The 25,981-nt window shown below is 40.4% G+C and overlaps 2 protein-coding genes across 3 annotated transcripts in view; one reads left to right on the top strand and one right to left on the bottom strand.

Annotated features, from left to right (window-relative positions):
• Positions 1-800: 800 nt before the first annotated feature.
• On the bottom strand, positions 801-11,311 carry ADAT2 (adenosine deaminase tRNA specific 2). The gene is made up of 6 exons (XM_085217163.1): positions 11,179-11,311; positions 10,983-11,087; positions 4,538-4,688; positions 3,488-3,594; positions 2,075-2,147; positions 801-1,960 (listed from the first exon to the last, which is right to left on the bottom strand). Exons 1-6 carry the CDS (start codon positions 11,221-11,223, stop codon positions 1,920-1,922), a joined length of 522 nt encoding a protein of 173 aa, XP_085073289.1. The 5' UTR covers positions 11,224-11,311; the 3' UTR covers positions 801-1,919.
• The window catches only part of PEX3 (peroxisomal biogenesis factor 3), a 19,391-nt gene continuing 4,451 nt past the window's right edge, over positions 11,042-25,981 (top strand). Inside the window, exons 1-5 of one of the 2 annotated variants that reach the window (XM_085217160.1) lie at positions 11,285-11,445; positions 16,705-16,836; positions 19,049-19,130; positions 23,212-23,255; positions 24,442-24,566. In XM_085217160.1, the coding sequence (XP_085073286.1) occupies positions 11,373-11,445; positions 16,705-16,836; positions 19,049-19,130; positions 23,212-23,255; positions 24,442-24,566 (456 nt within the window). In that variant the 5' untranslated portion in view covers positions 11,285-11,372. Of the gene's footprint in view, positions 11,446-16,704; positions 16,837-19,048; positions 19,131-23,211; positions 23,256-24,441; positions 24,567-25,981 lie in introns of both variants that reach the window. The other variant, XM_085217161.1, reaches the window with a different exon arrangement.

Here is a 25,981-nt window from a genome sequence, read left to right as displayed (position 1 = left end):
TTCAGTCTCCCTCAGCTCTGAACAGGATTTAAACTGTTTTCAAGTGACAGGTTACCCCTGGTTCCTATTAAAAGTATTTCTATTCCACCTGTAAAGACTGCAGAATTAGATGCAGCTTTTAAAAGTTTTCTTAACAGTGATCTTTCTGCTCATTTCTGTGGCTCCTACTGACACAATGTGCAAATACCAACAACGTTCTCTGAAACAACGCATTGGGGAAGAAAAGCTTTCTTTGCTGCTCAGCAGCCCAGGTGCTAAGAGACTTAGGTTATGGCCCAAAACAATACATAGGCTTCAATTCTTACTGCCACTGATGTCTGTGACAAGTTCAAAGTCTGGAGTCTTCCTTTGATTTGAACTTTAGATACTTCATCGTTTGAAAATGTTAGTCTGCTATGAGAACTGAATGTATGTATCTGCACAAAAAAATAGCTAGCTGATGTTACTAATAAAATACCACAACAACAGGTGTGAATGTTTATTTGCAAGAAAAGTCACTGCATATAAGTAAAAATAGTCTTTTTCTAAACAACTCCTCCAGCATAGCTGCCTTTTTCATGAGCCCTTGCAGCCCTGAAGCTAAAGGAATCTGTAATTGAAGTCATAACTTCTTTTGCCTATGGAAAGTACTCGAGAGCAATGTACTGGGCACTGCTAAGTAATGGTCACTGGGTCAGGAGTGTGGGACAGGTCACAGACGTGATTCTAATTCTAATTTATTAGGAGCAATGGTGTCAAAATAATATTTGTAATGTTCTTTAAGAAAAAAAAACACACACACAAAAACACACTTCTGAGCATTCTTGTTTGAAATATCCAAGAGGTTTAATTGTACTTGACTTCTGTAGTTACAGAATTATAACTACTGTTTCACATTAAAAAATAAAAAAAGACATTTCTTAAAATGCTAAATATCAACTCTAAGCCACAGGTAAGTATCCACTAAGAGCAATATAATCAAGATTGTACTGAGCTTGTATTCTTAATTCATTAGTGGAACTGTAAGGCCCTCTTCTGGATTATAAATTATTGCATGGCCAAGCAAAGTACATGGAAAGATAAAAGCAACCAGCACTAGGAAGAGATACAGCATCTCACAGACATTTCATTCTTACTATTACCAATTTCACATTCTCGTTTTCCTATGTATGTGCCCATTTCAGTTACTACAACTTAGAAGCTGGGAATAACTCCAACTTCTTAACAGATTCTTAACAATAAAGCATTTCTTATCCTAATATTCATGAGAGGTTTCACATCTTCTGCAACTCTGTATGAAAACACTGCTTTCTGAAAAGCCAAACGGTGCTTGCTTATGCTCATTAGCAGTAGCATATACAAATTTTGCACATGTTTCTGTAGTCTATATGACTTTGTGGAACTTGTTTGAAAATCTGGTGTATGCTAGAGGAAATGTTCAAAAAGAACTGCTACAATGGTGTTATCTGAAATCTTCAAGGACTGTCCTGTACCTTACATGCCTTTTGACTCAACCTACACACAAAAACTGTGAAGGTCTTACGCAGTCTTCCAAGAGATTTACTTACTTGCCTAAGCAAACATTTGAAAAGCAAGATGCTTCTCCAGACAGAAGGAAAGAAAATACTCTAAAATGTGCTGTGCAGAACGGCATCATTATAATGGATCCATCTGGCTGTAAACAATGCAACCTGGACTGTGAATTTTCCTCTCACTCATGAACAGTCACTTATTCTTCTGTTTGGGAATGTATAATAACAGGAAATCACAGACATACATAGAGATGTAGGAAAAGGCAGCATCTTATTAGTAAAAATGCTTTACAGAACACACTTAATATAGTTTTATTTGACTGTACAATTCTGAGAAAGAAACGCACCGAAGAAAGCTTCACGTATCGTTTTTGTTTTTGTACACCTCTAACTCCTGTCACCGTAGGACTACTTACGATTGTCCTTTTTCCGTACTTTTGATTTTGGTGCTACAAAAAAAGAAACAGGGAAAAAACATCAGAAGTGAATTACAAGACACGAGTGCCAGCATTGTCTTCAGTTACATTGTGGGATCAAAATAGATCCGCTAATGTGAAACCTACCATTGGGATTTTCTTGTCTGTAGAAAGCTTTTAACATCTCCACTGCGTCTTTGGCACGATAACCACCAATGCACTGTTCAAATTACAATGGTGAGAATCTGAGAATTACACAGTCCATGTTTCACAATAATGTCTTAAGTAAAGAATAATTGTACTGTCTAAACTCTACTGTACTGTCTATTCTGCTAATTTAATGCGCGCCTTTAACTACTTGAAGGTCACAAAATTTCCTTTCCAGGTTCCTAATACATTTTAAAAATACCACGTTGAGGCTCAGTAGAGTATATAATTTCTCTAGTAACTTAAAAGTTACAAGAATGTTCCCCTTTTTTTCCTCTGAACATATAGAAAAATTAAATATCACATGCCGCTGTCAGCAAATGAACACTTGCAGTTTGGATTCTACAAATTAATTCGGATGGTAGTCTGACAGAAGGATGCTTAAGACATTAATAGTAGACTGCCAAAGAGTACTGTCCACTGACTGAAATTCTTTATGAGCCTTGAGCCTTTAGTGTTTATTTACAATGCTGAATTTTATTATTTTTTACATTCACTAAATCATACATGTTAAGTGTGGAAAAAAACTCTTGTCAATACTCAGGTATAACACAGGATAATCTACAGTTGTTTATAACTTAATAAATGTAAGGCTATAGTTAATCTCTACATATGCATATGTATGCATAGGCCTTTAGGTATGTAAGTATAATGCCATAAACCGTCTACAATTATGTATACTATACTTCTGTTGAACACTTGCCCAACCTTTCTTAAATGAGGAAGGTGCCTCTTTCTCTCCAGACACCGTTCCAGTGATTTTGTAAAACTTATTGTTCAGAAAAGCTTCCTCATGCCTAAAATAAATCTCCTCTGCTACTTTTGTAGCCCGTGTTTATTTTGAGATTTGAACTATATGAAGTAGATCTAAGGTAATGCATTTCACCTTATATATGTATGGACTGAGAACACAAACACATCATACACTCACTTCCAGTGGCTCAGCTAAAAAACAACAGCCTAGTAAATTGCTGTTAGTTGATCTCTGTTGTATGTTTGTACAGTATGCAGCTTAAAACAATTTTTTCCTTCTCTCCCTCTGTAGAATACAGTTACTGTTCTAAGTAATGCACATCTTTTAGATACATTTATTCCTTACTTTGTACCATGAGTATAATTCTTTCCTTTCCTCTCTGATAGATCCTTTTAAATAATTTATGACTGTTATCAGGCTTTCCCTCAGTTTTCTCTAAGGAGTTAATTTTTTGTTTTCTTGTTCAGTCTAGTGTACTTGACATCTGCTCCTCTTCCACCTGGGTCCCCTTAAACTGATCCATAATATTCTCAAAGCATACTAACCAGGCCAGGCACAGTATATTAGCTGAAAACAAAGGAAAACATTTTATAGCTTACTTCAAATGGTTCTCCTGTGTCTGCAATATCATCAGAGGAAATGCTCAAAACTGAGCCACAACCTCCAAATCGCTCATTTCGACAGCCATATACAACTCGTGGAATTTATGTGAACGAGTTAAGGTATGAAGTGAATGCAAGCAGGACATAAAGTAGCCTGATTCAAGTACTCATTAAATTTTACTAAAACGTGCTTGTACTTTTCAAACTAAGTTAGTTTGCACTGTAATTCCTCCCTTCTAAAGCCAAAATTAACTTCTGAATAATCTAAGATGCAATGCTGAAGTTGTACATTCAGTGTTTCTCAGAAGATAAACGTGAATCCCAAAACATATAAAGCCATGTAACACTGTTCAAAACCCAACACTGAACTGAGATCATCCTATGTTATGTACTAACATATTTCTAAAGTGTATTTTTATATCCTTGACAGGGTGAGGGAGCTGGGCTTGTTCACCTGGAGAAGACAAGGCTGCGGGGTGACCTCACTGCAGCCTTTCAGTACCTAAAGGGAGCCTATAATGGGAGGGGAGTCAACTCTTTGAAAGGGTGGATAACAGCAGGACAAGGGGAAATGGTTTTAAGTTGAAGGAGGAAGATTTAGGTTGGATGTCAGGGGGAAGTTCTTTACTGTGAGAGTGGTGAGGTGCTGGAACAGGCTGCCCAGAGAGGTTGTGGATGCCCCATCCCTGGAGGTGTTCAAGGCCAGATTGGATGGGGCCCTGGGCAGCCTGGTCTAGTATTAGATATGGAGGCTGGGGGCCCTGCATGTGGAAGGGGAGTTGGAGATTCATGATCCTTGAGGTACCTTCCAATCCGGGCCATTCTTATCCTTAAGATAAATCGTTGTGGTAGTTGCACCATTTCTCTTTCACTCTTGAAACTCTTGTTATTTACCATACACTACAAGGAGGATGGTACAGACTTTCATACAGTAAGGTACCCCTGTTGGCTTTGCCTGACACTATCAAACTCTTCTCTGTGGGCTCACTACGAAATGACTATCACCTTTACTGACGGTTTCCCAGCATGAATATCATGAAAGGATACTCATCAAGCGCAAGGCAGCCGCACACATGATGCAAGGCTCTACAGTTACATACAATACCGAGTGTGAAAACACTTCCTCGTGAGCTTTCTTGTGTTGCTGGCACCACTCAAGGACCTGATCAATTGCCACCATTTCTGCATGTCGAGTAGCCTAGGAGATAAAAAGAAACATTTTCTTTAAGTTTGGATAGATACACAGCTTCCAGCATCTCACTTGTTCAGATGCAATGGAAATAGAATAGAAAGTCATAAAATTAATCTTCATTCAAAGATACAATGGTCAATCTAATCTTATAATCTAATTTATCAATAGTGCAATTAATTTCACTTCTATGAAATATGTAAGATAATACTTTCTTGAGAAGTCTAATTCAAGCACACCACTCTGCTTGTTCAAACTGCAGAAGAGATTTCATGAGAAAGTATTTTCAATTCCATGTAGCCTCAGCTGTAGGAGAAATCTTCAACCCAGCACATACAAGATCCACAAGCTCAAACCAGTTTTTTTTTCTTCTACCTGTTTTTAGGCAGCTCTCTGTCATGCCAGCATAGCATAAGATGAGACGTGAAAACTCTACTTGCAGTTAAAGGGAGATCCAAAGCCCACTACAACAATTCACATAGCCCACAGCTTGCTTCCAAAGACCAAGAATGCCTGCCGGGTGAATTTCTCTGGCAACAGTAAGAAACTGCTCCTACTTGGTACCTTTCCATCTCCGAGGATTTTCCTCTGTCTGCACAGAATGAATGTATTCTAAATGCACATTAACTTCTGTGTATTTCTGGAATTGCTTGGCCTACAATGTACACACAGTATTTTCAGTCTGTATGAAGTTTAATGCCACTCAGTAATACATACATGTACAGTAAGATTCTCATGTAATAGGCAGCAGCGTACTTTGCCAGTCAAATCTCACAGAAAAAATATCACAAAGCACTAGATATGAAAGGACTCTCCAGTTACAGAGCCTGGTACTTATTTGAATTAAGATTGTCAGCATTCTCCTTTCTAATCTCCTTTGGAAAATGGAGGTTTTTTACCCATGAATTAGACTAAGACTTCAGCAATCCAAAGTATACTTTTACCTCTGCTAAATATGTCTTTGTGTGATCTTAAATAACTTCCTCTCAATACATGAATTTACATTAATGTTTTAGCCTTGTGACGATCAGTGGGGATAACTGTAAGGTGCTGTACACTGTATGGCAGAGGACTCACGCATCTATCGAATTGTGATAACCTTAATATTGTTTTAAAATGTTTTAAAACTCCTATAGAGATTTATATTGCCTGTGCCCACATTAGCAAATAGCACATTGCAACAGGAGTGTATCTGCAGAGCAAGACTTGACATCAATGCAGGGGAGTTCACACTGGATTAGTTCCAGTTTAGTTGCATGGAGTATGTGTCCATCAGCAGCTGGAGTGCATTAGGTATGCTCCAGAAGTGCATCTTCTGTGAAAGGAAGAGTTTGCTACCTGTGAGACACAATCCAAGGCCTGGTAAGCAGACAAGAAACTGATTCCATGAGTGCATTTGTGATCTGGACTGCCATCGTAATGAACCTAGTCAGAATAAAAACATGGATCTGAATCGATATGTAGACGTGAATCCTCCAGAGCTACTAGTGAAATGCTGCCATGAAGGTTCCCTTGCCGAACAAAGAGAGTGCATCAGCTGAAGTCTTCATGCACACACCCTATGAAGACATGAAACACAATGCACTCTTGCACACTGATCCCTCTGAACTACTAAAGCCACTGTAACACACGACTGTAAGTTGAAGCTATTCTAATTTTGTCCCCCTAAAATCAGGAAAATACATCAATGCCACATTGGCTTTTCAACTCCTGAGCACAAACTGCAAGCGTAAGCAAGTTACAGCACAGTGTCCGTACAGACACTAACTAGAGCATGTCCCTTAACTCATCAGACACAGCCATTATTTTTTTCCAAGTAAAGAAAACTATTTCTAAAAAATCATGAAAAATGTGGAAAAACAAACAGTAAATTTTGATTTACTATTTCTCATCACAAGTGGGCACCCAATGAAATTAGCAGGCAGCAAATTTCAAACAAACAGAAGGAAGTACTCTTTCACCAAGCAAGTAATTAAATTGTGGCACTCGCTGCAGCAGGATGCTATGGAAGCCAACAACATAAAAGAGTTCAAAAAATGTTTAGACAGATTTGTGGCGGATATGTGCACAGACAGCCATCAGCAGCAATGATCCAGACACAGTCTTGGGCTATGGAAGTCCCAAAGCTGTTCACTTCCAGAAGAGGAAAGGACGTGCAAGGGAAAGGGTTCCACTTGTCTTTTCTCAATTCTTGTGTTTCTTCCTTAAAGCCTCTTATAACAGTCATTCCTAAAGACGAGATATTGGAGGAAAAAAACCTGACCTTATAGATCTGTCTTAAGGTTTTAAATTGAGCTACGCCTAGATAGTGTCTTAATGACATGCTCTGTGTAAAATAACGTATGAAAAAAGACAATTTTCATTTTGATTCACCAATCCTGTTTTTAATTTTGTTGTTTTGAAGTCAAGACAACAAAAGCAAGTAAAAGTAGAAACGGGAAAAACTATTAGAGAGTGGCAGATGGTATCTCAAGGAGGAACTATTTTAAGCTGATGTCACCAGGTAAAAAGCCTTGAGATATTAAAAGAGTACCCCAAGCAAAGCCAAATGTTTTTATAGACAAATAAAGATACCAAAAGTACCCTGAAAAGCTTACCTTCTAGAACTCCTACAAGAATTAACAAGTGAGAGCAAAGGAGGCTAGTGCTCAAAGTTCTGTCTTGTCTGGCAGCTTCATTAGTAGTGTAAGAGTGTGAGCAGTGTTTCAATTCCAGTTATCACATACTGTATGTGCAAGATGCCGTGGGCAAAGACACGTGCTACAATGACCCAACAGGAGATAACAAAGATGAGAAGTCTGCAAGTATCAACAAATGGCATAAACGAAAGAACACTTTAGTGGCAAGCATATGATTGCATCACAAGTGGAAATAAAGACACTAAAAAAATAGTTCAGGTTGGGAAGGATCATATAGATTATAAGGGAGAAATTGTAAGTTTGGTCTGAGGCAAGACTGTGAATAAGCAAGCAAACGTGGGAGAAGCCAAAGGGAACACAGTGCTGGCACCAGCATGTGAACTTATTGCCAGGCTGTTGAAAACCAGTGTCTTACACAGACATTTGTTGCACTATTGCCCAATGAATACAAGTAATGACACATCTAATAGTTTTGAAATGATGATGCCACAGCCATGCTCCTAAATAAATAAAATAATAAAAACACACAAAAACATCATCCAATATTAACACTTTCCAGAAGGATATGACGATCGGGAATTCTGAAAATTACTCACACAGAGTAAGAAGCAGTATCTCAGATGTTCGTGTGTTTTGCAATGGACACACAGGGCAGAAACAGAGTATGCAGGGTAATAAGAGACAGACTGAAAAAATCTGAAAGCTTTTAGCAACTACATTTTTTGGACAAGATGAGCAGATTAGGAACAGGATAAAAGAAGGCATAAAGAAGACACTGCCTGCACCTAACTGCAGTCCCTTAGAACAGAGGAAGGTCTTACTCAAGGAGAAAACAGGGACTTTATTTGACATAAAGCCTCGTGGCGATTTGATTCCTAAGAAGGGAATAATTGTAGGGAAGGACTGCAGAGTTAAATGAATACAAAAGTAAGCAAAGAAGAGAAATTAAACTGGGAAGGTAAATACCTGCCCAGAGAAAACCTATCAGCAATGATGCTCAAAGATCATTTTTCTTCTTTTTTTTTTTTTTTTTTTTTTTCCAGTTGGGACATGGGCATTAATCGGAGAAATGCCTACATAATATAAGCTACACAAGCTACCAGTGTGTGATGAGAGATGTGATAAAAATAAACAGGGTCAGAGTATCACTCAAGAAGCGGATGGTTTTAGGGACAGGAGTAGAGAGAAAACAGAACACAAAGTATAACAAAACAGCATTAAAGACAAAGGCAGCTCCAGAGAAAATGGGCAGATTTTTTCTAGGAAGAGTGGGAAATACTGCTGCTATCAATCAAGGCATAATAGAAAGTCCATTTGGAATAAAACATAGTCTGGTTAACAGAATTCATGAAAGGTGAATCAAAGCTGGAATGGATGTACAGGAGAAAAATAAGAATGAATGCAAATATAGAAACAGTTTTCTGAAAGGCTTGGGGAAAAGAGGGGAAAACAAAAGCCCAAAGAAGGTATGACTTTAAACACATCCAAGCTGTGTAAATCAAAGAACATTGTTTACAAGCTTAAAGAAGGTAGATTTAAGTTGGATATAAGGAAAAAGTCTTTTACAGTGTGGGTGGTGAGGCACTTGAACAGGCTGCCCAGAGAGGTGGTGGATGCCCTGTCTCTGGAGACATTCAAGGCCAGGCTGGATCAGACCCTGGGCAACGCAATATAGCTGTGGTGTCCCTCTTCACTGCAGAGGAGTTGGACACTGGATGACTTTTAAAGGTCCCTTCCAACTCTATGTATTCTATGATCCTATGCTGGCACAAGAATAGAGACATATAAACAGACTGTAAGAAGTTTGAACTGGAAATCAGATGTTTTCTAGCCACTTAAGGAAGGATGTTCTGGAGAAGCCCTGCAATATGAGTTGAGATGAGAACTTTAAGTGGAACTTGACAAATCTGTGATGTCTGATGGAATTGCCTCAATGGTTTGTTGCTAAATAATGCCAGGAGAAAACTGATACACCCACATTTCCCAGTAAATGCCACTTTCAAACTCACATTTTCTTTTAGACTATATGGAAAAAATAACTGTATGATCAGAAATTTGGAAGCAACAAGTATTCAGCATTTCTAATCACTATGGTTTAAATATTTATGAAATTAAGCCTCAAAAGAGTTGAAACATAAACTGAATAGGAACAGAAATGGCCTGCCTTTCAATGATATGATACTAGCAGCTGATGGCTTCCAAAATGCAGCTGGAATTTTTGAAATCAGGCTATTTGGATTTACGTACACACTTACAGGCAACCCTGGTGTTCACATAAAAAAAGGCTGAAAGCTTCCTTAATACATTTATATTGATTACATAATTTTGATACCAGCCTCACTACTTACGTTCTGGCCATTTATAAACACATGATTTATATACAGCACTGATATCTCTGGCACAGTTCTCCCAAGAAGTGTCTGCTTGCCCATGGTGTTTACACTTGATTTACCAAGAATATATGTCTTATTTGCCAACAACATTCTTGAGTTGTATCAAAACTATTTTAATACACTATGGATGTCCTATAACAGGAATTAGATTTGTCCTGAGTGGTACATTTTTGAATGCAGAATCATAGAATCCTTAGAGTTGGAAGGGACCTTTAAAGGCCATCCAGTCCAACTCCCCTGCAATGAACAGGGACATCACAGTTACATAAGGTTGTCCAGGCCCTGATCCAGCCTCACCTTGAAAGCCTCCAGGGACGAGGCATCGAACACACCTCTTAGGTGACCTGTTCAAGTGCCTCACCACCCTCACTGTAGAAGATTATTTCCTTATATCTAGTTTAAATCTACCTGCTCTCTTTGAGCTTGAAGCCATTTCCCCTTGTTCTGTAACCACAGACCCTGCTAAAGAGCCTGTCCCCTTCATTCCTATAGCTCCCCTTTAGATGTGAAAGGCCACTATCAGATCACTTCGCAGCCTTCTCTTATCCAGGCTGAACAGCCCCAGCTCTCTCAGCCTGTCCTCATAGGAGAGGTGTTCCATTCCATGGATCATTTTTGTGTCTCTTCTCTGTACACACTCCAACAGGTCTATGTCTGTCCTGTACTGAGGACCCCACACATGGACACAGTACTCCAGGTGAGGCTTAACCAACTCAAAAGATTCATTTTCACTTTTTATTACACCCTGAGATTAGATGCATCAACTACAAATTACAGCCAGATCCTGCACTCAGATCCAATTACACAGATCTTCCAGGATCCCTGTTGATTTTAATGGGCCTCTTAGCACATACAAGACCTATGATTAGGGCTAAAATTGCAAGCATCAGGTCTAAAATTCAAAGGTACTCAACTTTGCCAAAGGAATGATTTCCGTAAACAAGATGTGGGGTTTTGTTAGTTATCCAGTTTCCTAAGTCCTTGTCTCCTCCCTCACCTTCCAAACAGAGACTTTTCCTCATTTACGGATTCTCTCTGTCAGTATGGAGGTGTTTAGCTGGACGAGGATCAAGCGATCCTATGATCCTATCAGTACGAAGCGGAAGGCCCGGCAGCCGTCCGTCTCCCCAAGCGCCCGCCAAGCTGCCCAGGCCCACTCACAACCCGTCTGAAAAGCGACCCACGGCAAATCGCGGTGCCCTCAGCCCCTCCCCGCCTTCGCTCCCCGACCCCCGCCGAGCGCGCAGACCGCGACGCCCCGCCTCACTCACATTCTTGGTCTCGTTCACCTCGTTCCTACCCTTCCCGATCGCCTCGCCGTCGTACACCAGCAGGCAGCCGACGGGCACCTCCCCGGCTTCCAGCGCCTCCTGAGCCTGCGGACGGACACGGCGCGGGGCAACGTTAGTGCGGGGACGCGGAACGGCCCCACCCCGTCCGTCCGTCCCGGCTCCCCTCCGCGCTGACCATGCGGAAGGCCCGCTCCATCCACGCCGCCTCGTCCTCCTCCATGGCGGCCCGACGGAGCGCGGGCGCTGTTTCCGGGGGGCCGCGCGGGGAGGCACCGCGGGCGGGGCCGCCGAGGGCTCCGCCGGGGGCCGCTGCCACCGCCCCTTCCGCCGACGCAGGGAGGCGAGGGGCGGCCGTGTCGGGCGCGCAGGATGCTCCGGTCGCTCTGGAGTTTTCTCAAGCGGCACAAGAAGAAATGCCTCGTCCTCGGCACCTTCCTTGGCGGTGAGTGCCCGCGGCGCGGCCGAAGGGGCTCTGTGGCGGCGAGGGGAGCCGCGGCCCTCCCTCCTCGGGGGCCCTCCGCTCCCCGAGTGCAGCCTGGCCGGCCCGGGCCACAGCTCGCGGGGTAGCGGTGGAGGAGGGGTTGTGAGAGCGGCTGTCGGAGCCGTGCTTCTTCCCTCAGAGCTCCGTCTAAGCCACGGGGGCACGGTCTGGTAGGCTCTTCTTTGTGAGTTATTACGAGATTAGTTCGAGTGGGATTAGATTTAAAGGAACACCTGGGACCTGTCTCTCTGTGGCGATAAAACGCCACGCTGTGTTTTCTTGGCGGAGGTGAGGTGTTTCTCAAACGACACGGCCAAGTCTTTGCACGCTCAGTCATCAGATCTCCATATATTTTATGCAAATGGCACAGAATTAAAGATCGCAGAGTTGCTAAGGAGCGTTTGATTTGTTTGTGCCCACAGGAACTTGTCTGAGCAGTTCAGTGTTCTGAGGGCTGCAGGGTTTTTGTAGTGCATTTTGTCTCTCTCTGTTGTGTTTGATTCAGGTGAGGCCTTTTGGGGGGGGTGAAGTGGATGTACTTCAGGCGCCTCAACTGTGGCCTCTGCACCCTTCCAGCACGGATTCCTTCTGTGTTTTTCCAAAGAGTTCTGATCGGTGCACGATATTCGGTTAGATGGTGTTCACTGTCAAACTGCTTTGCCCCTTTCCTGCTGGCTTTCTGACTTCACAAACACAAAAGAAGGTTATGTTTACCTGTTTGAGCCTCTCTGCCAGCAGCCACCATAGTAAATTAATGAGGCTTACTTTAATGTGCCAAACTGTAACCTGCCAGCTGTTTCCCCTCACCTTCCACTGTCCTTGTGAGAATAGTAGGCAGACAAATGGGAATAGAGAAAGCATGGGTTCTCCAGCCTCAGTTGGAAGTGTGGATTGATGTTTGACTGGGAAAGCAGGTATAGTAGAGCTGATAGCTCTCAGTAGTCCTGCCACCCTGAAATCCTGATTTCATCACATGTAAATGGCCCTTTGCCAGCCTGGGAACCATCCTGGTTTCACCAACTTGCAGCTTTTTCCTGACAGTTGGTGCTGTTCACATAGCACCACTTTCGCTGAAATGCTGTTGACTGGATGAAGTATATTTAAAAAAAAAAAACTAACTAACTAAAAATCAGGGACAAAATCAAAGTCATTTAAAGTGTGGCCAGACCTAAGGGAAAAAAAAAAAGACACAAAAAAAATAAAGTTGTTGCGCTTCTGAAAAATCAGCTCATCTGCTGATGTAATGTCAGAGACTAGAATATGTAATTTCTGGTGTGTTGTTCTTAAGAGCTGTAATTGCAGTTGGCTGGGAAGGCAGAAGTTACAAGGGAAAACATGGCATCACAAAAGCCTAAGGATTTTAAGTCTTTGGCTCATGGGCAGAGTGCTGTGAGTATTTAATTATTCATTAGATAGTACAGAAGAGTCCCTGCATTATTACTGGTGCAATATTTTATCAGTGAATTACTGAATCACGAGTTGGTACTTGTGCCTCTGCTTACTGAGACAAATTCCTTGTGTGTTATTGGTGGGTATCATTCCTAATGCAGTTTTTGTGAATCCCTACGTTCTGTCTTATAAGCAGAAAAATCTTTTGCAAAACTCATGATAAGTGCTCAAACGGATAGAAAAGCAACTGAAATAGGTGAATTTTCCCCTTTTATTGAGAGCACCTGAACTTAGGGAAGGCCTCATAGGAACCCATTCTTCAAGGGTCTATTCTTTTAACAATATAAAGTAAATTGACTTCTCAGAATCACCAAGGTTGGAAAAGACCTTCAAGATCATCCAGTCCAGCCATCCACTTATCACCAATAGTACTCACTAATCCATGTCCTTCAAGACAAAATCCAAACGTTCCTTGAACACTTCCGGGGTCGGTGACTCCACCAACTCCCTGGGCAGCCCATTCCAGTGCCTGGCCACTCATTCAGAGAAGCAGAATTTCCTAATGTCCAGCCTGAATCTCCCCTGGCACAGCTTGAAGCCATTCCCTCTAGTTCTAGACTTAAATCTCCTGAGGTAAGTGAAGTCTAGGGTTCAAAGTTCAAACTCATGAGAAGTGTTACTTAAAACAGAGAGAAAGAGTTCACATGTCTCAGCTGTGAGGACATATTGCATCCATTCGTTCTTACTGGTCAAGTAGATTTAAAGTGGCTTTTATTTCAGTGCTTGGCATTCAGTGCAGATTGCGTTGGATATTACAAAATGCTTCACTGTTGTCATTATCTCAGTGGTGTAGAAGAGCAAGTGCAGGATGTGTTTGAAGTGTGCAGTTCTGATTTCAACAGTGAATTAATTGTTACTCAATTTCATCTGTTGCAACCTTCAACTTGCAGAAAGAGCATTTTGGTTCAGAAGTCTGTCTTCTTACCTGGGATGGTTGTGTTGGTTTGTGAGTGAGAGCAAAGGCATTCGGTGAGTTCTGATAGAAGTCTGTGGTGCCAACAGAGTAAGGCTTTGGTGCTTCCCTATTTTAAAAGTACTTTTTTAACCGTAACAGAATGATTGTGTGTCATCTGATGTGTGGTTTACTTATATGTAAGAACAAATCACAACACGTGGAGCTATTGGTGTTCTGGAAGAGTGCAGACTTGTGTGTGTCAGCACAAGAATTTCTACAAAATGAAATTCTTGAAGGTTTTTTTATTTTTTTATTTTTTTATTTATTTTTATTTTTTTTATTTTTTTTTTGAGGGAAGTGTGACAGCGGGGTAAAGATCACATAGACTTGTAAGATTTCCTGAAACTTGATGCCTCCTAGTTACTAGTTACACCTGTGAAGAAAGAATCATAAAATCACAGAATGGCCTGGGTTGAAAAGGACCACAATAATCATGGAGTTTCAACCCCCCTGCTATGTGCAGGGTTGCCAATCACTAAACCGGGCTGCCCAGAGCCACATCCAGCCTGGAGGGGAAAAAAAGGAAAAGGCTTGGGGCGAAAGTCATTACTTAGTGATGTGAGAAATCTCCAACTGGTTTGAAATCACTGTCGTGAATGTGTAAGAGCCTGTGGATTTTGTAAGCTATTTCCATTACTTCTATCTAGGTGGGAAGAAACTATACAGCAGTGGTAAACTGGAGCATGTTTCTCTCAATTCTCTGACTGATACATTGCTCCCACAGGAGACATATTATAGACCCAAATGTTGCATGTGTTGTAGGTCAGGCAGTGTATGTGTTTCACTTTGTAGACCAATTACAGAGCAATAGGAAATGTAGTTCAAGATCCTGCTGACGTTCCCATACCTGAATGCATTGATGTCAGTAGATGTAATCCTTCCTTGTACCACTAATCTGCTTCTCTGAACCTGTGTGCTTCAGAAATGCTGAACCACATTAATGAAGGTGGAGATAGGTTTCCATAGAAATGATCCTTTGAGCAGTCTCATTATTGCTGAATTTTCTTCATTCCTGCTTTTGTATGGGACATATGGGAAAGGTAATGTATGAAGATCTATCTGTACAACTGTTAGCTAATTAGATATGAGCAAATGCTGCCGCTGCCACTTACTGCTGACCTCCTGTCTCCTACTGAGAAGTAAAATGGAGATATTTTAGCCATTGTAAAAAGTTGACGTTTCCTTTGCTTGTTCTTAACAACAGAAATCTTCAAAACATCATTTTAATTCCTTGCAATTATCATAGCTGATGCTGGCTTTATGGCAGTTGTTAGGATGTGGCTTGCTCTGGTCCTGCTCCCAACTCTTCTTTATATTGATACAGATACAGCATTTCTAAAGCAAAACGTGAGCACACACGCAACTCCCAGGCAGGCAGCTCCTTGAAATACCCCTCAGTCAGGAAATTTGCATGCAGCAGTAACTCGTGCAAGTGTTCATCTTCATAAAGCTGCAAGAGCAGGACTGGAATTCCCCTAGCACAGCATCAAGCCCTGCAAACAACTTGAGGCATTTAGGAGAGCAGTTGGCATCCATGCATTGCTCACATGCAAAAACATTTTTTTTGTTCATTGTTTCTGCTTAAGCTCTGCGGATGATGCAGTTTTTACCTCAGCTAACTTGGTATGCATCGCATTCTTAAAGGCGAAGCTGGAGTGTGCAGTATCAGTTAGTGATGGGTCAAAGTTACACCTTTGTTCGGAGGAGGAGGGAGGAAATTGAACTCCTAATGCCTCACTCAATTGCATTGAAAGCTGGGTGGCTGCTAGTGCAACTTTGGACCCTCATGAGACGCATGGCAGTTTACTGCAGAGTGCCCAACTGTTAGGCAACTGGCTCTCTCCATCTTACTTACGAAGGTGTTGCTCCTGCATATTACTGAGGGGCCTGCACACGGTTTTTGTTGTTTCCTTCTTACTGTCTCATGACTGCCACGCCATGTGCACGTGTGGGAAGAGCCTTTTTTTAATCCTAGGTGATATTTCTGTCACAAAACCTGGAGTTAAATGGTTTATTTGGGGAGGAGGGGGGAATGAAACAAAGCTTGTCTTTTGGACAGATGGTTACGTCTGAATGCAGTAAGTGGTGGAATTAAATATGGTTGGAAGAATCTTGTATTCAAAAACTATTTGTTTAGACTAAGCAAGTCAATTGCTGCTGTTGCAGTAGACTGTGAAAATCAGCATCCTGAAGTTTGTGTTCTAAATACATATTCTTGGCAGGAATTGATTATGTTTAAAAGCAAAATTATTGTTATTTATGAAGTCTCATTTTGGTTAAGAGTTTACAGTGGTGAAACTGCACTTTACATTGAGGAAGCCGTAGCACTGAAGTTTGCATCTGATGGGGTGATTCGTGACAAGTGCTGAGTCTGCCAGAAGGTTGAAGCAGGAGAGCTTGACTTTCACTTGTTTCCCCAAAAGTCTCATAAATTAAAAAAAAAAATGGAAGTGATCATGATTGTTCCAAACTGGTCTGGTTTGCAATTGCAGATTGAGAAACATGCTGCCAATATGAATTGAATAACTTTTTTTGTGTGTGTGACCATAAATATTAGGGCACAAAGTTGACAAACCTTTTGAAATAGTGATAGTAGTTTTGGAGAATATACTGAGATGTTTTAATGACCTAAAAATGGAACTGAATTCAAAATTGGAGTAGTGATGCTATTTGCTAATTACTATTAAAATACTTGAGACCCACATATCTCCTCTCAAATCACTTTGTACCCTTATGGGTTTAAGCCAATGAAAGGAGCTGAAAGGGGCTTTGCTCACACTTTAAAAGCAGTTTGTAATCTGAAAATCTCTCTTTAGGGGTCTATTTACTGGGGAAATATGGGCAGAAGAAAATCAGAGAAATCCAAGAACGAGAGGCAGCTGAATACATCGCCCAAGCACGAAGGCAATATCATTTTGAGAGTAATCAGAGGACATGCAATATGACAGGTAAGATAAGGAAATAGTTTATGTTCCTGAGAAGTGGAATTATTTGAGGATTAATAAGATTAAGAAAGGAAAGTGAATTCAAAGTCTTAACTAAGTAATAGTGTATAAACTATAGTCATCTTATGTCTTCTGACTAAATCTGAGGAACAGAGGATTGAAGAGATTTCAAGGGGTCATCCTAATCCTTGGTTTGAGTACACTCTTCTATTATGTAACCTGTAGGATTTATCAGTTCAAGACCCTTTCTTGTATTGCCCTCAACTGCACGTCACATGGATGTGTGAAGCAGCACTCAGAATTTACTGCAGGATTAATTCCCTTATTCATTGTAGCACATGCTAGTAAAACAGAGATCTCAGAGGATAATTTTTATTTGCAAATAAGAGGCATATCTTTGTGTAATTCCCTACACTTGAACAACTGCAAGGTACCAAAAATGGTAGTGATGTTATTCTAGAATTTCTCTGCATTTGGGAGGACATGAGTCTGAACACAAACTTTTCAAAACTATTTCTGCAACACAGATTGGGCAGTGTTTTCTTTTCCTCTTGAAATGACTGCAAATGGTTTCTGTGCACTTTGTTTACTCTGAGCAATTTGTATTTCTTTATTATCTTTTTCCATTTGGTATTGACTGCTGGTATTGACTACTGCAAGGACTAAGCCTTTATTTGCCATTAATTATACAAAATATGTTCTGTGTGGCAGCATGCATTTTTTGCCAAGACTTTTTCATATTTTATTTGTAGCGTTTATCATGTTCTGCAAATGCTTTTGTTTACCATTTCTTGTTCCCATCATATAGCGGTGGGTTAGAACTTGGATGTTTTGGAAGTCAGACATCATCACCCACCAGCTTTCCTTTATTTAAAATGTACCTTTCCTTTGTTCTCTTACTGGGGGGGATGGAGGAAACAAAAACAAACAGAAAAACGCTCAGATCTTTTCTTCCTATTTGGAGAAATACAACAGTGTGGATTTTCACTGATTATTCTTCTATATATATATATAGTGGCCACCCTCAGCAAGTTTGCTGATGATACGAAGTTGGGAGGATTGGCTGACACGCCTGAAGGCTGTGCTGCCATTCAGCGAGACCTGGACAGGCTGGAGAGCTGGGCAGTAAGAAACCAGATGAGGTTCAACACAAGCAAGTGTAGGGTCTTACACCTAGGGAGGAATAATTGCATGCACCAATACAGGCTGGGGGATGAGCTGCTGGAGAGGAGCTCTGCAGAGAGGGACCTGGGCGTCCTGGTGGACGACAGGTTGGCCATGAGCCAGCAGTGTGCCCTCGTGGCCAAAAAGGCCAATGGCATTCTGGGGTGCATTAAGAAGAGCGTGTCCAGCAGGTCGAGGGAGGTGATCCTCCCCCTCTACTCTGCCCTGGTAAGGCCTCATCTGGAGTACTGTGTCCAGTTCTGGGCTCCCCAGTACAAAAAAGACAGGGATCTCTTGGAAAGAGTCCAGCGGAGGGCCACAAAGATGGTGAAGGGCCTGGAGCATCTCCCCTATGAAGAAAGGCTAAGTAAACTGGGTCTGTTTAGCCTTGAGAAAAGAAGACTGAGAGGGGACCTGATCCAGGTTTATAAATATCTGAGGTGTGGCGGCCATAGTGGTGAGGCCAGTCTCTTTTCAGTGGTACGTGGAGACAGGACGAGGGGAAACGGACATAAGCTGCAGCACAGGAAGTTTCGCACGAATGTGCGTAAGAACTTCTTCACGGTGAGGGTGACGGAGCACTGGAACAGGCTGCCCAGGGAGGTTGTGGAGTCTCCTTCTCTGGAGATATTCAAGTCTCGCCTGGACGCCTACCTGTGCGACCTGGTGTAGGGAACCTGCTTTGGCAGGGGGGTTGGTCTCGATGATCTCTAGAGGTCCCTTCCAACCCCTACAATTCTGTGATTCTGTGATTCTGTGATTCTGTGAAGGTGTGTGTACACAGATACTGCAGGATGTGAGCATATTTCTGCAGGCAGAGTCAGGAGTAGCCATGTAGCCATGTAAGGGCAGCATTTTATCCAAACTGGTAGGAGATGTGCTGGGCAATTACAGGAGTTCCTAGGTTGCTTATCCTCCCAGCTTTGCATGCAGAGCAAATAGGACCAACACAGTGTAGCAGCTGTTGAGTGAGAGTGGGGTATGGATTAATGATACTACTTGTATGTTGAAAAATTTTGGTTTATATTTTTGTTTTTTCTTTTAATAACAGTGCTGTCAATGCTCCCTACATTGAGGGATGCCTTAATGCATCAGTTAAATTCTGAGAGTCTCACATCTCTTCTTAAAAATAGGTAAGATTATTTCATTATATTGAAGATAACTTGTTTTGATATTTTTTTTTTTTCCAAATGATGTATTTATAATGTAGAGAGTGTGCAGGATTTCTGTTCTGTGTCCTGTTGAATAAGTAGTCTTAAGGTATTTTGAAATCACTATATAAATATTTTGTCATGTTAGATGTAGTTTGATAGGTATGTATAGCATTCTCCAAACTTCACAGGAGATATTTACCATTTTCAGATGTTTCAGTGAGAGCCATGATTTTTGTTAAAATGCTCTATTTAAGGGAAGATTAGATCCTATAAGTACTTTGTCTTAAATAGAGTATCTTAACTGTGTTGTTTTTATTTGGGAAAATGTTTATGTCATCTTATTGAGATCAGATGTGATTGGTAGTGAAAGGTATCTGAAATGATTTTAGAAATGGACGTGAGTTATAAGAAGTTATAGAGGCATGTCATGCTTTAAGACAAATGTCTCCATGTCAGAAAACACCTTTGTTTTCATTATAACTGTAAGAACGAGTGGCATATTAAATAAAGTGTGTAATAGCATACCTTAAAAGCTGCTTGGCATTGAAGGAGTAAAAGTGTTATTGTAGGCTGTTAGCATAGGATTTCTGACTCCCCCAAGACTACCTTCCTTGTTTAGCTCCTGCTAACTTATTCATATAGCTGTAACTTCAACTGTCCAGCATTTAATAAATTGGCAATCCCATCACTGACTTTTTTTCCAGTCAAATACTCCCCCACAAACCTGACAGAATGTGATATTTAGAATGAGAATTACGCTTAAATAATGGTTTTGTGATACGTGATGTGAGAACCTGGGTACTGTAGTTGAATGATAGTTAACACAAATGACAAGTAACTGGAAAAAGTTAGATTGTATGGAATATTTAATGTACTTCCCATAGTAAGAATTCTACTTAATGAAAATTAACCTGAATGAATAAGGGATGTTGTGGATGACCAGATTTGTCTTCTGGACTATACAGCAGAATAGTCCACTTATATCTATAGTCTCTTATTCCATGTCCAAGACAAGTAGTGGCCTTGTTTATTCTCTGTAGCATGCATTCTTTGATCAAAATATAGCCAATTTGTTAAAGTAGTTGGAGCAGTTTATGGATACAGAAGCAGACTTCTGAGTTCCAGTAATCCCAGCAGAAATGATGAAGGGACTTCTTGATACTTGTTATGCATTTCTGAGAACAAACAAACGTGTGTGTGTTTAAAGTATTGGTTACATGCAGAATGTATTTTACAATAGAGTTTGTGCTTCCTTTTTTGACTTATGCAGAGGAAGTTCTAAATAGATGCTTGAACTTTTTGAAGGGTAGAGAAGGGGCTGGGACAGACAGATCATGAAATGAGGCTGCAGAGCAGACTTTAAAGAGAGCTTTTCAAGAAGCTTTGCATTCAGGTGCTGTACACAAAGGTATAAATTTGTTTTCTTTTCACTTTGATTTTGGAAGATTAATCACATGGCTCTGGACCCTTCCAGTGTTGCTCTTGTTGCCTATACAAGAGTAGATACAGACACATTCATCTTTAGCATCTGTAAATATACAGTCTTTTTCTTTCATCATCTATGAGAAGTCCTTTAACTTAAAATCCTTTCAGTTCCTTAAATTTAAAACCTTTTTACATTATTTTACTAATTTGGGGAGGATAGGAATAGATTGGGAGTATGGGCAGACTGACTTCTTCAGCCTTCCAGGTAAACCTTTAAAAAGTGAGCACCACACAAGGTTACCAGTGCTCTTGTTCTGTCTGTCTGTTCTAACCTTCTCAAATCAGTGAGATTGAATGAGGTGGGGAAAGTAGTTGCTGCTGTAGTCTTGCAGATGTTGCATATCTCCACTTACTCATCACAAACCTTATTCCAAAACTTTCTTTATGTTTGTATTACTATCTGCATCGCTTCTGCTTTTCTAAGTAAAGGAATGCAAAATAAAAATTGAGTAGTAGATGAAGACTGAAAAATCTATTTCCATTAAGCCACTGTTAGGCACTTTGGGCTTAATGCTTGCAGTCTTAAGCTGTTAACTGATTGTTGCCTTATGTTGTGAGAAAAGACTTTGTAAAAAGAAAAAAGTATTTTTTTTACTGTAAAATGTATTTTGACTCAATAGATACAAATGCATTTGGCTCATGTTGGTGCGCTGTCCTGTCTTCTTTTGGCATAGAAAGTATATTGCTTGTATGTAAGGCTTTTCATATTGAGTCTTGTCATGTGTTTCATCTACAGAAATATTACTGTATCTTTTTAAAGTCTTTGTTTGGCTTTTGAATGAGTTAAAACTGTTGATTTTGCTTGTAAAAAGTGAAGTGCTGTGGATTCTTCTCTCTCTTCTATCTTTTTTTTTTTTTTTTCTATTTTAAATCTGCTTCTTCTTTCTGGAGTTGTAGATTTAATAGTTTATAATGCCAATTTGTTTGCATTACTTAATGGCAGTGAGCTGAAAAATTATCTGTGTGACTGATAAAATGGTCAAACTGATGCTAAAGTACATGTGTTTCAGAAAGATAAAAGCATTGCTTTATGGTTGATTGAGCCTGTGAAAAGTCTATATTTCTTATTAACTAGATTACTATAAAATCTAAGAACTGGTTGATCTGTACTGTGTGCGCTAAATATTTAAGTGTTACTTCTGATCCCCCAAAATTACCAAATGTTTCCCTAAGTTACTTCTGCAAATTGATTCCTCCACAATGAGATACTGTAGACATTACTTACTGATACTGATTAACGTGAGAGAAGGGCTGAATAAAACTCTTGGGTGGTTAGCTTGCTCTTACGTCTGCTATTGCATTGCTAAAATCATGTCTCTTTACTAGTCCTAAATACGTCATAGGGTCATAGGTCTTAGTTCAGATGTATCTATGCATGCAGTCAGGGAAAACAGGCAAGTTGAATCTGAGCCAGCAGTGTGCCCGGGCAGGCCAAGGGGCGGCCGTAGCCTGATGCAGCAGGCCGGGTACTGCTGCTGAGTGAGGGGAGGGCTGTCCTGCACTGCTCTGCACTGTATGACTTCACCTCCAGCACTGGGTGCAGGTTTGGGTGCCACAGTATGAGGACATCAAACTACTAGAGCATCCAGGGGCTACAAAGATGTGGAGTGTCTGGAGGGCCAGGTGTATGAGGAGCAGCTGAGCTCCCTTGGTTGGCTCAGCCCAGAGCAGAGGAGCTGAGGAGAGGCCTCATGGCAGCTGCAGCTCCTCACAGGGAGCGGAGGGGCAGCTCTGAGCTCTGCTCTCTGTGACAGCCACAGGGCCCGAGGGAATGGCATGGAGCTGTGTCAGGGGAGGGACAGGCTGGGTGTCAGGAAAAGCTGCTTCTCCAGAGAGTGTGGCCATGGAACGAGCTGCTCAGGGCAGTGGGCAAGGCACCAAGTTTGGATGATCCTGTGTAGAGCCAGGGCTTGGACTCAGAATCCTTGTGGGTCCTTTTGAGGTTGGGGTATTCTGTAATTCTGTACCATCTGTATTCTTGCTTTTTGTCTGCAGAGGATATTTATCTTAGAAATCAGACAGACCAAAAGGTAAGTATATTTCAGTGGAAGAAAAACCCTTAAGTTTACGGCATTTATATGGGTAGACTTCTTTTCCATGTATGGTCACAATTGCTTTGTTTTTAGATAACCAAATCAATATTTTAAAACCAAGTCAGGCAATGGTAAATCTCCTAAGCAAGGAGGATAGATCCTTTGCTTATTATGCACAGGTGGGTACAGAAAGCCCTAATGACCTGAAGTCTGTGTTAAATATATGCACAATCAAGGTCCTAGGAAAAACTACTTTGTGTACAATCCATGAGTTTTTTCTGACTGCTTAGTACAGGAACTCAAAATTGATGGTATAAATGTAAGTAAACGATATCAATAAATACTGTATTTAAACATTTAAATTTGAGTATCTTTTCTGTGACTTCATCATGCATTGCTTGTATACTGTTTTCTTGAATGAAGTAAATAATTATAGTAGTTAAATGAAATTGCCTTGGAACACTGACGTTTTACCTAATGTGTTTATTAATTTCCAGAGAAAATATACAATGCTTGATATTTCAATTTATTTTTCCCCACAGGCCAGCAAACAAGTTAGAAATATGGGAGGATTTAAAGATAATAAGTAAGTGTAAATAAATGATTCCATCTACATAATAATTAGTACAAATTTTAAAATGACTTTCATACCGTTCAGAGTGCACACTTCACACCAGAATAAGTTGTTGTTTCAGTAGGTACAAAGATAGTGTAACACACTACTGAGCAAGTTTCTCACACGCTCCCTCACAAAATTTCCTTATTAAGGACTTTTTCATATTACCCATGGAAGGCAGATGCTCAAAAACCAATGTGAAGGATTTTATTGGCCCTCATATGTTATCCTGCTCAACAAAAGTTTGTGAGGACTTCCTGTACCACCACAGAAAAATCAGTTCTAGTTTTTCACAAAGTTCAATTCTGAACATAGCAGAAAACAGCTCTCAGTAATGTACTCCAGCCCTCGCAGAGCCAACAGTTTTATCTTTTCAAGCCTGTTGAGGTCGCCACCACAGCAAAAGTTATATGAACCCTTTGGTTCATCATTTTATATATTGGTTGGTGCAAGAAGTGGGAGGGAAGGAATAACAGTGAAGTCAGATAATTATGTAGTGAAAAATCACTCAACTTTAAAATTATTATTATTATTTAATACTTCTGATTTCTTACTGCCGTTTGTTATCCCTACCACCACTGCTTCCCTGATTTTGGTTACATCTGCTGTAGGTAACTTTTTTTTCTCCCATAACTGCTGTTACACGTTCTGTATCTTAGTTGTGTGAGGGTTAACATACTTTATGTGTTTTCTGGCCTAAGATACAAAGAGAATCTGACAGCACTATTACAGGGTACACCTTCTGGAGCAATATATGAGACTTTTGGGCACTGGAACAGGCTCCCCAGAGAAGTGGTCACAACAAGCCTGAGTTTAAGAAGCGTTTGGACAATGGTCTCAGATCTGTGGTTTGATTTATAGATGATCCTTTCTGGGGCCGGGAGTTTGACTCTGATCTCCGTGCATCCCTTCCTACTCGGAATATTTTATGATGCAATAATTAAAATGGAGTAATGCTTCAGCAGATGCTCCTGCACATATTGGACTCATGGTAATTTGGGGCATGTTTTATGAAAATATGTGTTGAGACAACCAATGAGAGAAATTGCTGTGTGTTTAAAAAGCGTCAGTACTTCTCGAGTCTTGGGAACACGGTCCTTTCTTGACTCACCCTTATTTCCTTGACTTTGAAATTGCTTTGTTGTCTCTCCTCAAGGTTTCACAAGAAGCATTGTAGCTGTCTATAGTACCTGTATGCTGGTGGTTCTTTTGCGAGTCCAATTAAATATTATTGGCGGTTACATCTACCTAGATAATGCTGCAGTCTGCAAGAATGGCACAGTAAGCTTCTTGTTTTAAAGGTTGAAATTTCATATTCTTGGGAGTGAAAGAATAAGTTATGAGAGAAAGGCATAGCTCAGCAATATTTGAATGAACAAGTGTTTTTGTAAGATGGGGAGACATGGATTACTCTTAGTAAGGTTTGCTGATATTTTATTATAGTCTCTAAATTTAGATTTGGGGATAATATTGCTTAACAAAATACTAGCAATATTGAATAATACCTTTTGTCTGCATTTGTGTTGCTTTAAGACAGCCACTTCAGTCTGAGCATCAAACTTAAAATGATTTGCTTTCTTTAGTTTTTTGTGTAATGACAATATTGTGCAAATTATCCAAGATGTGTATGCAAATACATATATAAATGCTTAGTTCTTCCTAGCTTATACATTAATCTCCTCAGTTAAATTCTCTTAGTGTTAAAGGAAAACGTTGTCTTTGAAATACTGACTGGTTGGTGTTTTTTGTTTTTTTGTTTTTTTTTTTTTTTTTAACTCTAGAAGTTAAAAAAACATCTAACTAAGTATCTGTTGATGAGGTGGAAGCTTGGTTTTGTGTTTATATAATGTATCTATTGCTCAATAACAGTAGACACCAGAGTAACTAAATACCTAGAATAAAATCTGCAAATTGCTGAACAGCTCACCTAAAAATGAGTGCAAAGTTTTATTAGTTGGTATATGCTCTTCCCTCTCGGGTCACTCTTGCTGGGAGTCAAGGGACAGCACATCAAGGCAGGTCTGAGAGGTCTAGAAAAGCTTTCATTAGGGAAGCCAGAGATGACAGAGGTCACATTTGCATTTTGTAAAGTCTGAAAAGGCTTTTTTGGGCAAAGAGGCTCTGGAGTAGAAATGTTTTCTTTCTATTACTTTTCCAGTAGAGAAGTGGGTTGACAGAATCAGTTGTGAGGCATTTAGCTGGAACAGACATTCTCTTCAACTCCCCAAAGCTTTGTTTTCATCAAGGGATTTCTCTGGTTTCTGCTAGGGTTGAGCATAAATATCCTATTTCAGCAGGTTTAATTTTTAGGATGGGGACTGTTATCTCCCAGTTCAACTATGACAGCTTGTAAATGCAGGTGTCCTGCTGTTCCTCATAGCCTGCTTAAGTATAAGGAAAATATTGGTAGGAACATGTGATTGGAAGGATGACCGCAGCAAGCTGTGAAATACTGAAGGGAAGGTACGATTTATTTTTGAGGTCCTCTCTCAGTTTTTCTTTAAAGAAATTTTTCATTTCCATATTCTGTATTTTCCAGTACTCTACACAGGAGACTTCTCCTCAGCGGATAACTACTAAGTTGCTAGTTATTTTCCAGACCTGCACTGAGAGTGGGGGACTCTGTCTGCTGTAGGGTATTATAAAGATGAAGGAAAATGTTTGCTACCTGTTTGAAATGATTTTTGTGTTGTTTT

This window comes from Meleagris gallopavo, chromosome 2, assembly GCF_905368555.1.
Source record: "Meleagris gallopavo chromosome 2, MGAL_WU_HG_1.1, whole genome shotgun sequence".
In the NCBI taxonomy this organism is placed as follows: domain Eukaryota; kingdom Metazoa; phylum Chordata; class Aves; order Galliformes; family Phasianidae; genus Meleagris; species Meleagris gallopavo.
The sequence above is the reverse complement of the archived record's forward strand: the minus strand, read 5'-3'. Positions and strand labels throughout refer to the sequence as shown.